Genomic DNA, 20,173 nt, shown 5'->3' with positions numbered 1-20,173 from the left:
ATCAATTGATAGACACTTGGATTGCTTTCATCTTTTGGCAGTTGTGAAACTACTGCTCTATCAGTGTACAAATATCTTTTCAAGCTCCTGCTTTAATTTCTTTTTAGTATATACCTAGAAGTAGGATTTCCAAGTCATGTGGTAATTCTTTGCTTAGCTTTCTGAGGGAACCGCCAAACTGTCTTCTATAGCAGTGGCACCATTTTACATTCCCACCTGTAATGAATGAGTGTTCCTATTTCTTATGTTCTCTCCAACACTTGTAATTTGCCTTTTTTTTTTTTAACAGTAGCTATTCTAGTTGGTATAAAATGGAATCTCATTGCAGTTTTGGTATTTTCCTTATGATTTGTGATGTTAGCATCTTTTCATGTGTTTTATGTCCATCTGCACATTTTCTTTGGAGAAATGTCTATTCAAGTCTGCCATATTTTACATGGGCTGTTTGTCTTTTTAGTGTTGAGCTGTAGGATATCTATATATTCTGGATATTAAACCCCTACCAGATACGTGATTTCCAAATATTTTCTCCCTTTGAGTAGATTGTTTTCACTTGCATGATAAAGTCCTTAGATGCATAAATATTTTTATTTCAATGAGGTCCCATTTATCAATTTTTTTCTTTCGTTGCTGGTGCTTTGGGTGTAAACAATCTGTTGTCTCACACAAGTTCCTGAAGATCCTTCTCTGTGTTTTCTTCTAGGAGTTTTATGGTCCTGGTTTTTATATTTAGGTCTTTGATCCATTTATTTAATTTTTGTATATGTTGTAAGAAAGAGATCCCTCTTCATTCTTCTGCATATGTATATCCAGTTCTTCTAGCACTCTCTGATTAAGAGACTATTCTTTACCAGTGAATGGACTTGGCAGCCTTGTCAAAACTCAATTGGCCATAGATGGGAGGGTCTATGTCTGAACTCTCAGTTTGATTCCATTGGTCTATATATCCTTATGTTTTCAAGAACATATTTTTGGCTATTTGGGGTCCTTTATCCTTCCAAATAAATTTGACAATTGCCTTTTCCATTTCTGCAAAGTAGGCTGTTGGAATTTTCTTTTTTAATACATCAATTTTATTGATACATTGAAGCTTAAATCCATCCAAAATGTACAGTCAATGGTATTTGTTATAATCACATAGTTGTGCATTTATCACTTAAATCATTTTTAGAACATTTTCATTATTCCAGTAATAATAAAAAACAAAACACAAAGCTCATCAACCTCTCAATCTCTCTATGCCTCCCCTGCCATACATAGTTGCTAATCTTGTTTCCTTCTCTCTAGTTTTTTGTATTTATAGTTTATAAAAACAGTTATATATATGCAACATCACCCATATTCATATATTACATAAGATTTCACTGTGTTATACAGTCCCATGTTAAAATTTTTAGCTTTCCCTCTAGTAACATGCATGTCCTTGGACTTTCCCTTTCAACCACTGTGATACCCATATAATAGCTCTGTTAGTCACAAACACCTTGATATGTTCTCACCATTTCCGTTCATTTCCAAAGATTTATGAACAACCTTTTAACCAGTTCTGCATAGATTAACCATCAGCTTTCCATTTTCTACCCTCATTCTATTTTTTGGTGTCCTATATTCTAATTATTATTATTATTTTTTAAAGATTTATTTATTTATTTCCCCTCCCCCCACCCCAGTTGTCTGTTTTTTGTGTCTATTTGCTGTGTCTTCTTTGTCCGCTTCTGTTGTTGTCAGCAGCACGGGAATCTGTGTTTCTTTTTGTTGCATCATCTTGTTGTGTCAGCTCTTCGTGTGGGTGGCGCCATTCTTAGGCAGGCTGAACTTCCTTTCGCACTGGGCGGCTCTCCTTATGGAGTGCACTCCTTGCGTGTGGGGCTCCTCTATGCGGGGGACACCCCTGCATGGCACGACACTCCTTGGGCGCATCAGCACTGCGCATGGGCCGGCTCCACACGGGGCAAGGAGGCCCAGGGTTTGAACCGCGGACCTCGCATGTGGTAGATGGATGCCCTAACCACTGGGCCAAGTCCGCTTCCCATATATTCTAATTATTAATTCCATGAGTTTGCATAATATTTGTAGTTCATAAAGCAGAGTATTTGTCCTTTTGTGTCTGCTTGTTTCACTCAATATAATGTCCTCCAGTTTCATCCATGTTGTCATAAGTTTCACAGCTTCATTTCCTCTTACCATTGCATAATATTCCATCATGTATATACACCACAGTTTGTTTATACATTCATCAGTTAATGGACACCTGGGCTGTTTAGACTGTTGGAATTTTGATTGGGATTGCGTCAAATCTGTAAATCAATTTTGGTAGATTTGGCATTTCAAGGATATTTAGTCTTCCAGTCCATAAACGTGGAATGTCCGTCCATTTATTTAGACCTTCATTTTCTTAAAACAAAGCTTTACAGTTTTCTGTGCGTAAGTCCTTTACATTTTTGGTTAAATTTATTGCTAGGGTTTCTCTTCTGTTGCTATTTTAAATGGATTTTTTTCCTTGATTTTTTTCCTTAAATTGCACCTCACTAGTGTATAGAATCACTACTAATTTTTACATATTGATCTTATACTCCGCAACTTTGCTAAATTCATTTTTTAGCTGTAGTAACTTTGTTGGAGAATTTTCATGATTTTGTATCTATAGATCATGTCATCTACAAAAAGTGAAGGTGTTACTTCTTTCCAATTTGGATGCCTTTTATTTCTTTTTTCTTGCCTAATTGCTTTGGCTGGAACTTTCAGTACAACATTGAATAACAGTGGTGACAGTAGACATCTTTGTCTTGTTCCAGATCTTAGAGGGAAAGCTTTTGGTCTTTCAGCATTGAGTATGATGCTATTAATAGTTGTAGGTTTTTTGTATATACCCTTATCATGTTGCAGAAGTTTTCATTTTTTTCTAAGTGTTAAAGAAAGACTGCTTGATTTTGTCAAATGCCTTTTTTGCATCAATTTTGATGATCATGTCAATTTTACTTTCATTTTGTTAGTGTTGTATATTACATTGATTTTCTTATGTTGAAACCATCCTTGCATACCTGGAATAAATCCCACTTAAATTGGTGTATACATTTTTTAATGTGGTGTTGGATTGAATTTCCTAGAATTTTGTTGAGGATTTTTGCATCTATAGTCATAAGAGAACTTGGTCTTTTTTTTTCCTTTCTTGGTAGCATCTTTATCTGGCTTTGGAATTAGGGTGATATTGGCTTCCTAGAGGTTATTAAATGTTCTTGAAATGTTTGGTAGAAATCACTTGTGAAGCCATTAATTCCTGGGCTTTTCTTTTTTGTGAAGTTTTTAATGACTGATTCAATTTCTTTACTTGAAATTGGTCACTTGAGAACTTTTATTTCTTCTAGAGTCAGCATAGGGTATTTGTGTGTTTCTAGAAATTTGCCCATGTTATCTAGGTTGTCTAATTTGTTGGCTTATATTTGTTCATAGTATTCTCTTATGATCCTTTTGTATTAGTCAGCCAAAGGGGTGCTAATGCAAAATACCAGAAATTGGTTGTTTTTTATAAAGGGTATGTCTTTGGGGTAGGAGCTTATAGATACTAGGCCATAAGCATAAATTACTTCCCTCACCAAAGTCTCTTTTCACGTGTTGGAGCAAGATGACTGCCAACGGCTATGAGGGTTCAGGCTTCCTGGGTTCCTCCCTTCCAGGGTCTTGCTTCTCTCTGGGTTCAAGGTTCCTTTCTTCCCAGAGTTGCTTTTTCCTAGGGTTCCTCTCTTCCTGGGGCTTGCTGCTCTTTCCTCTGTGAGCTTACTTTCTGGGGCTCCAGCTTAAGGCTTCAGCGTTAAACTCCAACATCAAAACTCTAATATCAAAAGCTCTCAACTCTGTCCTTTGCCATGCCTTTTATCTGTGAGTCCCTATCCACCAAGGGATGGGGAAACTCAATGCCCTAATGACGTTGCCCAGTCAAAGCCCTAATTATAACTTAATCGTGCCCAGGTATAGATCAGATTACAAACATAATCCAATATCTGTTTTTGAAATTCATAATTATATCAAACTGCTGTACCTTTTATTTCTGTGGAATTGGTAATAATGTCCCCTTTTTATTTTATTTGTATCCTCTCTTTTTCTTAGTCTAGCTAAAATTTTATAAATTTTATAACTGTTTCATATATCTCTGCCCTAATTTATTTCTTTGCTTCTGCTTGCTTTGTTTTTAGTTTGCTTTTCTTTTTCTAGTTCTTCTAGAGGTACTGGCAGATCTTTGATTTCAGCTTTTTAAATAAAAGTATTTAGGATTATATTCTCTCATCCCAGCCTTCCCCACATCCCATAAGTTTTGATATGCTATGTTCTTGTTTTCACTCTCTCAACATATTTACTGATTTCCCTTGTAATTTCTCCTTTGACCCCTTGATTGCTCGAGTGCTTTATTTAACTTCCATATATTTGGATTTTCTAGTTCTCTGCCTATTTTGATTTCCAGTTTCATTCCATTATAGTCAGAGGAGCTGCTTTGCATAATTTCAGTCTTTTGAAATTTATTGAGACTTGTTTTGTGTCTCAGCATGTGGCCTTTCATAGAGAATGATCCATGTGCACTTGTTTTGTGGTACAGTGTTCTGTATATGCCTTTTAGCTCTAGTTCATTTCTCATATTAACCAAGTTCTCTGTTTCCTTATTGATTTTTTAAAAATGTCTGTATGTTCTTTCTATAGTTAAGCATGGTGTATTTGGCCACCTGATTTTTGACAAGAGTGTCACGTCCATTCAATGGGGAAAGAGTAGTCTCTCTCTTCTACAAATGGTGCTAGGAAAACTGGATATCACATGCAAAAGAATGATGGGGGTCTCCTACCTCACATCATATACAAAAATCAACTCAAATGGTCATAGACCTAACTATATAAGAATCATAACTATATAAAAACACCTAGAAGAAAACAGGGAAGCACTGCAGGACCTTGTGTTAGGCAATGGTTTCTGAGACTGTACACCCAAAACACAACCAATAAAAGAAAAAACTGATAAGTGGGATTTCATCAAAATTAAATCTTTTATGCATTAAAGGACTTTATCATGAAAGTAAAGACATCCAATTCAATGGAAGAAAATATTTGGAAACCACATATCCAAAAAGGATGCTTAATATCCAGAATATATAAAGAAACCCTACAACTTAACAGTAAAAAGAGAAGTTAACCCATTTTAAAAATGGGCATAGGAGTTGAATAGACAATTCTCCGAAGAAGATATACAAATGGCCAAATGCACATGAAAATATGCTCAACATACTAGCTATTAGAGAAATGCTAATAATCAAACCACAGTGAGATACCATTTCACACCAACTAGAATGGCTACTATTTAAAAAAAAAAAAAAAAAACCAGGAAATTCCAAGTGTTAGGATGTGGAGAAATAGGAATACTCATTCATTGTTTGTGAGAATGTAAAATGATGTAGCCACGGTGGAAGAATGTTTGTTGGTACCTCAGAAAGCTAAGTATAAAATTACCATATGATCTGGAAATCACACTTTTAGGTCTATAACTCAAAGATTTGAAAGCTGAGGCTTGAACAGCTACTTGCATGCCAATATTCATAGCTCCATTATTACCAACTGCCAAAAGACGGAAGAACCCAAAGGTTATGAACTGATGAATAGATAAATAAAATGCAATATATATGCAATGGAATATTATTGAGCCTAAAAAGAATCAAGTTCTGATAGATTCAACAACCTAGATGGACCTAGAAGACATCATGTTGAGTTAAATATGCCAGACATGAAAAAACAAAGACTCTAAGACTGCATGGATATGAAATAATTAGAATAAGCAAACTCATACAATCAGAATCTAGAATATAAGGTACGAGAGTTCAGGATGCAAATAAAGAATAAAGAGTTAATTCTTAAATTGTATGAATTTTCTATTTGGGTTAATAGTAAAGTTTTGGTTATGGATGGTGGTGATAGTAGCCCAATGTTTTAGCATAATTAGTAACACTGAATTTTATCTTTGAATGTGGTTATAAGGGGAAATTTTAGATTGTATATATTATTACTGGAGTGAAAAAATTTTAAAAAATGCACATTACAATACAAGCAGCAAACCCTGTTGATGGATTATAGATTATCAAGCAGTTATAAAAATATTCTTTCAAGATTTATCAGAAATGTAACCACACTAATGCTAGGTGTTAATAATAGGGTATTCTTTATTTTACCTATTTTATACATGATTTTTCTATAAAGCTACAACTTCTCTAATTTAAAAAACAAAACCAAAAAAAGATCACACACTGAAAGTTAATTCTCATGGAAAGTAGATTCAGTCCACGTGTAGTGTAGTTTATTGTTAAAAGTGTTAGCAATGCTCACTTGCCATATCTCTTGTTCAAAAAAAATTTAAGTTTTTCTAAATGTGTGTTTTTATATAACTCTTGGATTTGCACAAAAATTAGATCTCTTTTGTCTTAGCGTATTGTAGATCAACTTTTTAAATGACTACAGCTGTACTCTTCAATATGTGGCAGCCACTACCCACATGTAACTATTTAAATTAAAATTTAAGTTTCTCTGTCACAATAACCACATTTCAAGTTCTCAAAAGTTCTCTTGGACAGAACCTCTTTATAAGATAATTCTGCTTTGAGTGCACCAAAGAAAATATATATTATCTCCTTATTTATGTGGTATGAGAAAATAATGTTCCACCAATGTAAAATTTCGAAATAATTAAATATAATCCTCTGATTATCTAAAATTTATTTTAAACTACATTGTGGAAAATTCACCTTCACAAATTAATTCCTTCTTTAATCAGCATATACCTGCTGCCACAACTTTCTCTGATAATTAAAGTTATTCTCAAGAATAGCAGAGTTGTGTGGAGTGAATAGTATTCTTTGCCTCCACCATACAAACATTGCAAAGCCCTCATTTCTGGCTTTTTTCTTTAGTTTTTTTTGTGTGTTTATTCCCCCCTTTCACTCTTTTTATCTGAACTAGGTGCTCTTTGCAGGAGCACCATTTTTACTTGAAAATAGAATTGACAGATGCCCTATGGTGTCATTCATACTTGGGTATTTTACTGACATTCAAAAAAAAAAAGGAAAAAAATCAAGTGAGCCTATCATTTCAAGGAAAACAACTTGTCACTTTTTGTTTCCACTGATAAAATTAGAGTTTACGAAGGAAAATTTGAATTTTAGAAGACCTGATTCTACTGCCGTGAGCTTTACAGCTTCCCAGTATGTACATCTTCTATGATGAGGTCTTTATTGGTCTCAGATGTGACTTTTGGATAGTGCATTTGAACTGTGTTACCATTTAGAAGATATGCATAGCTCAGTAAACTGATACTATTCGAAGTGTAAGGTAGACTAATAACTTTACATGTAACAGAGTATGAAAGCTCACTGAAGGATTGCAGATTCCACATGGCACCTAACCTTTAAAAAAACTATCACTGGTGGAGTTTTGGTATAAAATAAAAGAAGAACATCATCTTTATTTGAAAAGGCTATTACTAAAATACTCTCCTTCCCCTCCCTTTCTTCATATAAAACAACATATTGCAATAGATGGAATGCAGAGCAGATATGAGAATCTGTGTGTCTTCTGTTAAGCCATGCATTAGAGACTCACAAAATTGTAAAACAGTGCCACTGTTCCATTAACATGTAATAGATTTATTATTGTTTATTGATATTAGTGGTAATAGTAGCAGTAGTAGTTGTATTAACTAAATCAATAGATATTGTACTTTTAATTTCTAATACATTAAATATTGATAAATATAACCCATATCAACATAAACTTCAATAATTTTTTAGGTGAAAAGGGAGCCTGAGACTAGAACATTTCAGGCCTGATCTTGACATGTTAACTTTAGGCAGATTTACTGAACAAGGGCTGATGGTGGTTGCTGCATACTAAAAATTGAATAGGGATGACTTAACAGTCTGGTATCTTAGAGAATGAGTAAACTAGATATTTAAAGGCAGAATGAATTTTCCTTGTTTATAATACAAAATATACTGAGAAACTACACACCAAAATATGAATTAACTATATACAAAGAAAGAGGAAATACCTAATAGAGTACACTTTTTAAAACCAAAGTTTCACCTATTAAAGTATGTTCTAATTTAGTTACTCTAGGTAGTTTAGAAATATAAACTTTAATCTTGGCTTCATTAGTCAAGCTATATCCTCCTTTCATGATGTTTTTTAAAACTATCACATTTTAGTCTTAGTGGAGTTCTGGGTTACTATTTTTTTTTTTCTTTAATGTATCTTAGCTATGTCAGAAATATGCTTCCTCTAGCAAAACAAAAACTCTTACCATCTATCTAGTACAGGAGTGTTTGCTTATTGCTCACACCTTCACAGTTATTTCTTGATTTAGCCTCTTTCAAACTGCCCTCTTCTTCCTGAAAAGCAATTATATTTTATTTTTCATTTTTAAAAGATTTATTAATTATTCCTCTCTCCCTCCTCATTGTTTGCACTCACTGTCTGCTCTGTGTCTGCTTGTCTTCTTTTTAGGAGGTATTGGGAACTGAACCTGGGACCTTTCATGTGGGAGGGTGGAGCCCTATTGCTTGAGCCACCTCCGCTCCCTGTTTGTTGTGTGTCTTACTGAGTTTCGTGTGTCTCCTCGTTGTGTCATCTTATCATGCATCTCGTTGCATCAGCTTGCCGTGCCAGCTCGCTGTCTTACTCTTCTTTAAGAGGCACAGGGAACCAAACCTGGGACCTCCTGTGTGGTAGGCAGGCACCCAACACTTGAGCCACATCCACTTCCCTATATTTTAAGTCCAGACCTTTAAGACAGTTATGCCCATGTTCCTCTTACATATTTGAGTCAAGCTTATAGAATTAAAATAATGCTAGTTAACATGTCTAAAACTGAGCCCCTGGTCTTTCCCCTAAGCCTGTTCCTCCTGCAGTCTTCTGCCTCTAAGTTAATGGCTGCTTTGTTCTTCCAGTTACTCAGACCTCAGATCCAAATCCTTTACATCATCCTAACTCTTCTCCTTTCACCCTCCACATTTAATTACTATTGTCAGCTCTACCTTATCACAAATCCCAGCAGTTCTCACTATCCTCTGTTGCTGCCGTCATCATTTTTCATCTGGATTATTTGCCAGAGCTTTACAGCTTGTCTCTACTTTCATCCTTGTCCCTTTCAGATTTCTGTCAACATAGCAGCCAGAGTTCATTAGAACCTAAGTTGGTCTTGTCACTTCTCCACTCAAAACTTTGCAGTGTTTATCTCATTTGGAATAAAACCTGATGGCCTGCAGGGCTCTATACCATCTCTGCTCACCTAGTACCTCTTCTTGCCTCATCTCCTCTCCTCATTGCTCCCCCTGCCTCAAGCACACTGGCCTTACCTACTTCTAGCCTCATTTGGATGTTATTTTGTTTGTCATTTGTCTCCCCAACAAAGAATGTAGTCCCTGGAACAGCGGAGATTTTTGTCAATTTTTTGCTCTATCCCTAGTACCTGGAACAATTACTGGTGCATAATAAGCACTCAATAAATATTGGTTGAAAGTTTAAATGGAAAGAGCCTTTAGACATAGTCTAATTTAGCTTTCTTATTTTATAAATGAGGAAACAAGTCCACATAGGTACTTTTAAGTTTTTAGAGCAGCATTTCCTGGACCTGGAACTAGGTTTCCTGATTTCTAGTAGTTATTTTTCCTATACAGAGCAATGCTTTTCATGGAATACTTTTTTTTTTTGTAAATAAGTTTAATCAAAACCTTGTTTCTGAATAAAGGAAAACTCTTGAAGTGTAGTTATGTAGATAACAATTATTGTGATGCCATAAGAGTTTATATCTGAAATAGCAAAAACTACATGCTGGCTTCAAGTAAAAACGTGTCTTTTCTTCCCAGACATGCACATGATGGTGTCCAGGCCAGAACAGTGGGTCAAACCAATGGCTGTAGCAGGAGCTAATCAATATACCTTTCATCTCGAAGCTACTGAGAATCCAGGAGCTTTGATTAAAGACATTCGGGAGAATGGGATGAAGGTGAGAAGTCAGTGATGAGTATTTATTGTTTTATACCCTTCAGTCTCAGAGTTTGGAAGTTTGGTAGAAGACAGGAAATGATAGGTAAAGACAACCTGACTTATGCAGTTATTCTTCAGGTGTGAATCCAGAGTTTAAGTATTACTTTTCTGTCAGATAAGACTTAGTTATTCTACTGATGTTTTAAACAGTTATGGTTTCTTTTGGAAACCTTTAAATTGGATAGCCTTGTTGGCTTTTTTTTTTTTTTTAAACTAAGATGAGAGTCTAAAGAATTTTTGTCTCCTTTTTTTATTCAATTTATGTATTTTTTAAGAATGGAGTATTTCTACCTAGGCCTGATATACTGCAATAACATAATGTGGAAATAATTGTTCATATGATTTAGCAAATTTGTCTCCTACAGGTTGGCTTGGCCATCAAACCAGGAACTACAGTTGAGTATTTGGCACCATGGGCTAATCAGATAGATATGGCCTTGGTAATGACAGTGGAACCTGGGTTTGGAGGGCAGAAATTCATGGAAGATATGATGCCAAAGGTAAAAGAAGTATTTGATTCAGGGATGTGGCTTTTATTCGTGTTCATTCAATAGGCAAGTGTAGAATCACATGTACATTTAGACACATCCTGTTCTGAAAGTGGGTAGATGGGGTGTCTGCTAGTAATTGTAATATAGCATGACAAATGCTGTAATAGATTTAGGTTTTGGAAATCAGAAAAGATACTTCATCTTTATCTTGGTAGTTTTTGTCAAGACCATTATTTCTGTAATCTTTAGATCTCTTGGGAGTTTTCATGAATATTGAACCTCTTGTCTTGGTCTTATTTCTATGAGGTATATTCTCTGCAAAGCCATGACAAATTGATTGCCATTTGCCAAACAGAACACAGATTGCTTTTTATAAAACGTTATTTGTCTCAGTACATTAAAAAGCATGTTTTCTCCAGTAATATTTTATGGTGGTATAATGTAAAGTTACTATGTGAGGCATTTGGAGTCATATGTAGTGGCTAATATTGGCTATTTGATTTTTTATTTTGGGGGTTTTTCTTCCACATATTCACCTAGGAGTTACTTATTTCCTCATGTATGTCTAGGTTCACTGGTTGAGGACCCAGTTCCCGTCTTTGGACATAGAGGTCGATGGTGGAGTAGGTCCTGACACTGTCCATAAATGTGCAGAGGTGAGATGGCTCCTCAACTGTGACCTAGACCAGTATCCTATCAAATGTATCGTCCAGGACATTGGACAAAGAAATTTTCCCTACATTTCCTAAATGAACTTTCTTTCTTGGAAAAGTTATTTTTTGTTCAAATGTAAAACTAGAAAAATAAAGCAATAGTGAATATGCTAAAATATTCTTAAAATGGTAAGTCCCACTTATCTAAGTAGTGCTGAAGAAAGTTCTTTTTCAAAAAAGAATTTGTTGACTGCCAGCCCTTTGAAAAGTCATTTATTGTGTTTCAGGATAGGACCTTGGAGTAAGAATTTTTTCCAAAGTAGAAGAAAGATGGGATACTTTCTTATCAAAGCAAAAGAATAAAGAAATCTAATTGACCTAATTATTATATTATTCTGTAGAACATTGTTGTATTCATTTCTTACCCCTTGTAAGAGCTGACTAGAACTATTTTTGATGAAAATCTAGACTTGATCCTGATCCTTTGGTCTCCCTCTTTGTAGAGGTGAAATGAGTTTTTCTTTGGGTAGCTAGCCTAGCTTAGATTCCTGAACTTCATAAAAAAACACCAGGCCTTCCAGTAGCACACTATGAGTGATGTAACCTCGCCTGGCCAGTTTTTATTCATCAACATGGTTTATCTGCACTTCCAGGATTTTGTATAACTGATAGACTTTTCTGTTCAGTACTTATCAAAAACTTGCCTGTGATAAGCATGTATGTAGAAAGAACTAACCAAATGATCAGTGAGCCTATATCCTTTTGACCACTTCTAGAATTGCTGTTTACTGAACTGTGCTTTGCCATTATGCTGTCCTGCTTAAATTTAAAATTACAAAAATTTATAGAATGATTTCACAAATTGAGACATAAGAGTACCTGTAAAACTCTTTTTTATAATTTCTATGAGGAATGGCATTAAAGTGCATTAAAGTACACACTGCATGTGTACTTTGTCTTAAAGGATAGTATCTTACTGGAGAAATTGTCCTCAGTGTCCATGCTTCTCCCAGTGGTCCCCCATTCTCCTTTCTTCTGGCGAAGAACAGGTTGGCTTTCTCATCCTGAGTCAAATTTTGGACTCTCAAAACTAACTTTGGGCCCATCTTAATTGCTTTATCTCTGAATTGTTTCCACATTTTAAAAAGACATCTTGAAATCTTTTTAAGCCACCTCAAAACCATTCTGGGTTGTCATGAAATATAGCTTTCCATTCTTTGTGGAATTAAAATGAGAAATTATTTAAATTTAATGTCATATTTTATGGATAGTTTTACATTTTAGCAAGAATTGGCCTTGCAGACTACCTACAGTTCATAAATATAATGCAAAGATTGATAGCTATTAAGTAGCTGAGGAGGCCTTAAATGAATTGAGGATTAAGTTTTTAAACTTTATCTAAATACTAACACAGCTGCAATGTAGGTCATTAATCTTGGTTACCAAAAAGGTCAATGATTTCTTAGGTAGCATTTAAAAGTAATTTCACATCTTCACTTGCTGAGCATTTTAACTTCTATCTTTACTGAACTAAATTGCACAAGTATTCTGTGCATCTCAAAGTGACTTTTGTACAATTCAGGTAATTTCTGACAGGTACATGAGTAGAAACTTTTAGTCCAGGGATTTTGTGTTAGGCTCTTCTGCATTTCCCTTTTGAGGCATAACCTAAGTGCTTACTTCTTTCAGGCAGGAGCTAACATGATTGTGTCTGGCAGTGCCATTATGAGGAGCGAAGACCCCAGATCTGTGATCAACCTGTTAAGAAATGTTTGCTCAGAAGCTGCTCAGAAACGTTCTCTTGATCGATGAAACCTCAGAGCTCAGTGTTTCTGCTCATGAAATATCCCTTTTTACTGGAAAACAAGGTTGTCTTACCAAATCATATTGCAGTTGAAGCTGTGCTGCTTTTCTGAGCAATTATTCATTTTACTAAAATCTATTGTGCAGAATGTTCTAAGAGGTTAGAAATTGGTGTGTATAACTACATTTTTAGTGAAGGAATTTAGTATGGTAAATACATTTTTACTGGGAACCTTGATTTTTATAAATAGTAAAAGTTTGACTGTATTATTGTTTTAAACAAAAATGTGTCTCATGCCTAAGGGAGGCTTATTAGCTACTATAAAAAGGATTTTTCTGCATTTCTCAAAGAATTTTGTTACTTCTTAGCTGTTTTCCAAAAGTCCTTATGTTTTCACTGTCATTTGTGGTTTGTGTTTATGCTTGATAATATGACTAGAATGGACCTTATGAAAAATTCCAAGCTTAGATCTAGCTGAGATAGGATACCATATTCTTCTCATGCCTAAAACATCTATTTTTCACTTTTCTCCTTATACTTGATACATCAAAACAAAACAAAAAAAGTATGAAGTCCAAGGGTCTTTAGGTAGTCTAAAATTTAAGCATAGATTTTATCAGGGTTTTTTCCTGGGGTGCTGAAGGGCAGGCCATAATGCAGTGATTCCCCCTCCTCCCTCTCAATTCCATATACCATTCTTAAGGACATTAGATAATGCTCTTGTGTTCACTCTTGAGTAGAAAGAAAAAGTAAAGCCTCTATTTGGAAGTAATAAGGAGTTGAATCCTGACTCTGCCCCTTTCCCAGGCATTTGACTTTAGCAGATCAGCCAATTATTAAGTCATTTGTGAAATGCTTTTAATTAAAACCCTTGCAGAGTTGTCTGAGGATTAAGAGGTAATGATTTATATGTAAATCTTCCAGTAATATTCCTAGAACTTAAAGATGCTCAATATGATATAGATACCATTTTATCATTTTTTAGGTTCAAAGTATTAGTTATATAATCCCATTAAATCTACACAACACTCCTAAGAGTGGTAGGACAGGTTTTGTTTTTTTTTTAATCCCCTTTTAAAAAATGAAGAAACAAGCTGGTATCCTAGAAAGGATCCAGTAGGGCATAGGATTTCTGGTATGTACTGTTTTAGCAAATGGAACTCTTGGGAAATGGGTTAGGAGAAGGAAGCTTCTTTTACACAGCATTGCCTTTTTTTCTCGTCTGACTTTACCTTGTAGCAGAATCAGCTAGCTGAGAATATTCTGAAACTATAGATTTTGGCCCCAAGGATTTCTATTTTATCGCTCCAAGAAAGACCTGGAGGGCCAAGAGACACAGGGTACCAAGTTAATCCAAAAACTAGAAGTTTTATAACTGTGCCCAAAATTATATTTAGACAAATATGTTATCAGTCACTTGCTATATAATATAGCAAGAAATAATGGGACCATGTCACTGAACTTTAGGTTACTATGAATTCTGAGAAATATATGAAAACTAAGAATGTTAACATTTAAGCATAGAATAGAGCTTGCTTGTGTTTTTATCTAACATTGCAAAGTAAAATTTTGTCTCTTAATATTTTATTTTGGTTCAGGAAAGGGTGGTGCCGTATATACGTGGTGTTTTAATCAAATCAGACAACACAGGGAATATAGAAATAACTTTAATTAAAAAAACTTACATAGAAGATTATAATATGTGACATGACAAAGATTTATTTGCCTGGACAATGTAGGTTTGTCCAGCTTTTGTTTTCTTTTTCTTTAAAAATAAATATACAGTGAAACTACAAGCAGAAGTTTGTCAGTATTGAAATGTGAATTTTTTTCCCCCTTAAAGGACCAATACAATTTCCAATCCTTAACAAAAACTTAGTGTCAAATCCCACAGACTAGGCCAGCTGGCCAGGATTGTCAGTTACACAGGTACTACAATGTAAATAACCTTTTTTATACAAGAAAAGTTATTCATATAAAATTGTCTTGAACTTCCACATAGAAAAAATGGCATAGCTTTAAAAGGAATTTTCTTTAATGTACTCTTCAGTCCCCAAATTGAAGCATTATTCTTTGAAAAATTTTAAATCTCTAGGATGCCAGTCAGAATAGATGTTTTTTTAATAGTCAGCTATGGCAAGGAATGACCAAATTAGCTAGAAATATAACAATGTTTTTAATATCATACGAATATGATTTTCCTGATGTTCATTTCAGTTGGTCTCATCATGAGATACATCAGCGTTCTTAAAGAGAGCACAGTGTGAGAGCTGAAATAAACTAGGCAAAACTCAATTTGAGTTTTCAAAGACGTACTAGTTTAAAAATGCACCCAGTATTTAACTCCACTTTGCTTGTCTTACTTTGTTAAGAGTGAACGGAAAATAGCCTGTGGTTAGTCTAACAGAAATCAGTGATTTAAAATAAAATAGTGTGTCATCTAGTATAGGAATTTCCATAAATGACTTCTACTCTTGGCTAAACCTCCATAAGACTTTCAGCTGTCTGTTATCAGTGGAAACCTATATATGCTGCAGCTTACATTTCATGGGAGTAATTCATGTATGCATTTTCAGGAGGAGTGAGTAACTGCCAATGTTTTTTGTTTTTTTTAAAAACTGTGTGCATATTCTGTATACACACTATATGTATTTCTTAGGCTATTTTAATTACTGTATATATAGAAAAAAAGAATAGGAGCATGTGTGTATAATCCTTTAAAAATTATTTACCCAGTAATAAGATTTGACATCAAATTGCATCAGTTCATTTCTTGGTACTACTATTTTGCAATGATAAACATACATGACTGTCTGTAGGTGAAAAACTAGTTACTCCTATGGTTCAACAAGAAAAGACTTATCTTGCTTGTTTCATAAATAGCATAAAGATTAATACATGCAGTACATGCTCTTATTCTGGAATTGAGACTGGGGGAGGGGTGGGAGTATGGAAAACAGGGTTTTGTTGTTTTTTTTTTAAATCCTGTTTCCCTTTCAGTTACTTAGTTTTTTAAACCATCCTGTTCCCTGTCACCTGTTCTTTTTAACATTAGTAAGTCCTAGACCAAAGGTTTTGTAATCTTCCATTCCATCTACTGACTGCTTTTTTGGATGGTGGCAATTCTCTAGTGCACTGGTACAGAAGACTTCACCATGGAAAGCTGTGCTTGAACTTTCAATCTGATCATTTTTTTCATCTTGGCATAATAAGGCTGCTGTGTCTTCATCCTTCAGTGGAAAAGCCCGTCGTTCCCACCAAAAAGACTAAAAGGGAAAACATTGTCAGTTAAGTTTCAACTAATTTGTTTTGTTTAAATTCATTTATCAAGTAATCTGTAAATGTTAATTTTTGTAATAACTGTTCTGTTCTTTTAACACATAAATATGTAAGTTTTCATTTGGACCTAGATATCTAGCAACTCAAAGTGGAATGTACTAGGAATTGTTAAGTGAACTTTGGGCTTTTTTTTTTTTTTTTTTTTTAAACTTTGCCTCTGCTAAGAAAAGGAGACACTCCCAGGGCACATGCCTTCATTTTCAGCCTTAGAAGTACTTTGGAAAAGACCTTTTAAAAGTGTTTTTAAGTTAGATCTACTTCAATATCTCCATTTCTATGCCATCATTATTACAGACATCTGTTGCCTTTTCCTTCCCTAAGCTTTCAACACCTACTTGTGTTAGAAAATACTCCCCTTGAAGTAAGGCCTGATCTATGGGGAGACAAGTAAAAGTCTTTATTTAAGAGGAGGAAGAGTAGCAGCTTATGTTTACCAAATACCAGGTCATCTCCATTGATTAAATTTGTTTTGTAATCAGACTTTCATAGACTCCCATCCCCTAATAGTTAAGTGAATTAGGTGGAACTGACAAGTTATACAAAAAAGATGAAAAAGTTTATAGTTTATGGTGTAACTAGAATGCTGGAATACAGATCATGATTCTTACCCAGCATCATATACTGGATTGTCTTACTGCATTTGTTATGTAATGATGAAACTTTAATTGGCAATAAGTAATGTCTATTAACAAGTATAAAAAAGTTCAATGATAATTAAAAGATTTATCTAATTGTATATTACACTTACCTTAGTTTCTTGACTTCCATTTAATGAAGGTGAGCCATGTACACAGAGATCATGGTTTTCTGAAGGAAGCTCAGGAGGACTTTCAGCAGTATAGTGCTGACCACTACTAAAGTCATTAGGGTATTCTTTCAAAATCAAGTCTTGTCCTTCAACATTTTTACTATAAGTTCTAAAAAGAAAATCAAGAAAATAATTTGTTATTTATTGAAGTCTTAATATTTATGAACAAATCAAGGTGTCAAGAAATCAAGTTCATTTGGTAGGTTTTATTTTGGGGTGTTTATGTTGTTGTGGCTATTGTTTTTTCCTTTTTGGTTTGCTTTTGTTTTTAGGCAGACAAGAAAGGGCAATTACTTGACCTTTAAAGTCTTTTGAATTCCTAGAATATTCCATGATTATTTTAATGCCAATTGTGAAGGACTCAATTTCCATTTTTCTCTGCCCTTCTGGAGAGTTACATATTCTCTAGAATGTGGAAAAAGATGAGACTTGAATCTCATATATGTTAAGATAAGCAGCAAATCTAGACCTATTGAGATCTAAACAGAGAAATGTCTTAATGGTGCTAATGACATGAGAAAAGCCCCTTACATAAAATAACTATCAGATTTCACATGATCTTGCTTTTTGAGTTTCACTTACATTAAAAATAGTCAAACATCAATATAAAATACCTTCCTCCATCTTTTTTCAAAATTGTTTCAGGGATTCTCTCAAATATAAAATTATTATTTGGGGTTTTCAAATTATTTTAGACTTTTTTAGATTGGACGGATTTCTTGAAAATTTTCTTAAAAAACATTTTTGAAGTAGTTATGTTAAAACAGATTATCAGATTCTAACTCCTAGTATTAGGTTTGCTGTTGTATTATAATGAAATGACTTACTTTTTCTACAGAGAATTCCCATCATATTTGTTCAGTTAAATCTATTCCTGAGGCTAACAGTGAGCATGAGAAATAGAAGGGTGTGAAATACAGAAACTCATTTCAGCATTATGTAATTAGCCTCAGTATATTTTGAATATAAATTTGTATATGCAATGTTTCACCTTCCATGCATAAGTGATTTACAGCATTACATGTTCTTCCTTTTTAGTGGTCTCCCTCAAAATTCATGCAGAAAATATGTATTCATTCTGCATGGATTTCATAGTTCAGAGTTTTAAATTTATAACACCTGCCTGCTGTTTCTTCTGTGCCACTTGCTTTGTTCCCACAGTGACCACCTGGCTTGCTCTCTTTCTTCATATTTTTTGTGCCTTAAGGAGAAGACTTCATCAGAAAGATCTTCTATCTGGAATTAGAAATAAAAATCGCCTTTTTTTATCAGAAGCATTTTGAAGTATAAGAACAGGTTTCAAATGGTTGCTCATCAACAGAGTATTAGGAAGAAAACTTAAATGTAAATTAAGCCAAGATAACAAATGATAGTTATGAGAAGAACATCAAATTCCTAAAAAAGGGAGGCAAAATTTAAAAAAACTTTTTACTTATGGGTGATTTTTTAAGACTTTCCTTTAGATTATAAATGGGTTCACAGTGCTTTCCACTTGTCACAGATGTAGTGTCCTTAATGCTTTTCATTCAACAGGTTTTAATTGCCCATTATGAACCACATACTGTTCTACAAACATGTTAATTTGAAAGAAAAGTTAGAATGATTGTTTGAAATAAATCAGAATAAATTTAATGAATGACTTAGGGAGTTGTAGTCTATATAACTGTTTTGATGTGGAATTTAAGAATTTAGGTTTCCTGGGGAGGGTCATTCTGAATGATGAGTGAGAGTATAAAAGGTAAATTTTGATAGTTGAAACATATGACCATTGTGCATATTTTCTTTATAGAAAGACTTACTTGACAGAAACAAATAATCTTCTACATAATGAACCTATAACTTTGGAGTTACTTTGGTTATAAGTATTTTTCCTTTTAATTGTTTTTGTCTTAATGTATGCTTTACCCAAACAAGTCCAAAATACCTCACCTACAATTGCAAAATCCAAAAATCTGAAAAAAAAAGTTTTTCATAATTTGTAACAGCCTGACTTGACATAATGTGTGGCTACTTTTTGTCTTTATTCCATTTTCTGTGGCTATTTCATTATACAAACATTAATGTTTGGCTATGAGAATAGTTGTAGACTTCATACAGCTATTACATGACACATGTACATTATTAAAATGTAAAAATTTACAAATTCAAAAACATTTTGGCCCCAAGATTTTGAATATGGCATTGTATATCTGAATATTAAGGCAATCTCTTCATGGAGAAATACATGATTAATACTGAGAATGAATGTGGATAATCACATAAATTCCATTGTTTCCACAACTCACAAACAAATGGTGTTCATTTTAAGTGATGAGGAAAAAATTCAGAAATTAAAAAGCTTATATTTTCCTTTAGTTCCTTGTATGTCAAATTAAGCAGGTTTCATAATATATAATGTTCAATTTTCCATTTAACTGAAAGCTAGCTTACCTCCTCTTCCCCAAAATTATGTTCATCCAAAGGCTGAAGTACCACCATCCTCCAGCTGTTGAAAATATAAAACAATTCAAACTGCTTTTATTTACCTAAATTTAGCAATTTTATTCTCTAAGTACAGCTAAATATAGTAGAGTTTTCTTTCCTTAGGACTTCCATGATTTGAATGATCCTTTAAAGAATACTTGAAAAAACAACAAACTTATTTAACTATTGTCCAACTTACAGGAAGATTGCAAAAATAATGCTAGAACAATAAATAGAACTCCAATATATCCCCCTACAACACAATTTTTTTAAAATTCTTTTTTGTGTTTTGTTAAGCAGATATTTTTTAAACAGAAAAAAATATTTGTTTAACAAAAAGGACAAGAAGATGAGCTTTATTTTTTGGACTAAAAGTGAACAGTCTTTCCTACAGAGTTGCAATTTAAACCTAATATTGGACTAATTTTGAATTAAGTCAGTGGTTGGTATTCTTGTAATCTGATTTAGCCAAAAACAAACAAAAAGCCCTGATTTGTAGCATTTGCTAATTTCCTTGTGGTAAAGACTTCTACAATGGCTTCTTTTG

General features: G+C 33.9%; 2 protein-coding genes across 16 annotated transcripts in view; one reads left to right on the top strand and one right to left on the bottom strand.

The window, feature by feature from the left end:
- Positions 1-20,173, top strand: part of RPE (ribulose-5-phosphate-3-epimerase) — a 58,381-nt gene that overhangs the window by 21,397 nt on the left and 16,811 nt on the right. For 3 of the 11 annotated variants that reach the window (XM_058300201.2, XM_058300203.2, XM_058300204.1), the window contains 4 exons: positions 9,888-10,027; positions 10,434-10,463; positions 11,129-11,215; positions 12,902-17,102. In XM_058300201.2, the coding sequence (XP_058156184.1) occupies positions 9,888-10,027; positions 10,434-10,463; positions 11,129-11,215; positions 12,902-13,024 (380 nt within the window). In that variant the 3' untranslated portion in view covers positions 13,025-17,102. Of the gene's footprint in view, positions 1-9,887; positions 10,028-10,433; positions 10,569-11,128; positions 11,216-11,499; positions 11,606-12,901; positions 18,811-20,173 lie in introns of those variants that run through there. The other 8 variants (XM_023592198.3, XM_004470204.5, XM_012529694.3 and 5 more) reach the window with 4 other exon arrangements.
- KANSL1L (KAT8 regulatory NSL complex subunit 1 like) overlaps positions 14,671-20,173 on the bottom strand; it is a 209,043-nt gene continuing 203,540 nt past the window's right edge. For 4 of the 5 annotated variants that reach the window (XM_004470208.4, XM_004470209.5, XM_071216145.1 and 1 more), the window contains 4 exons: positions 19,594-19,648; positions 18,287-18,399; positions 17,104-17,272; positions 14,671-16,282 (listed from right to left, as the gene is read on the bottom strand). In XM_004470208.4, the coding sequence (XP_004470265.1) occupies positions 16,049-16,282; positions 17,104-17,272; positions 18,287-18,399; positions 19,594-19,648 (571 nt within the window). In that variant the 3' untranslated portion in view covers positions 14,671-16,048. Of the gene's footprint in view, positions 16,283-17,103; positions 17,273-18,273; positions 18,400-19,593; positions 19,649-20,173 lie in introns of those variants that run through there. The other variant, XM_058300199.2, reaches the window with a different exon arrangement.

The sequence above is a fragment of the Dasypus novemcinctus genome, chromosome 7, assembly GCF_030445035.2.
Source record: "Dasypus novemcinctus isolate mDasNov1 chromosome 7, mDasNov1.1.hap2, whole genome shotgun sequence".
Lineage (NCBI taxonomy): Eukaryota > Metazoa > Chordata > Mammalia > Cingulata > Dasypodidae > Dasypus > Dasypus novemcinctus.
The sequence above is the reverse complement of the archived record's forward strand: the minus strand, read 5'-3'. Positions and strand labels throughout refer to the sequence as shown.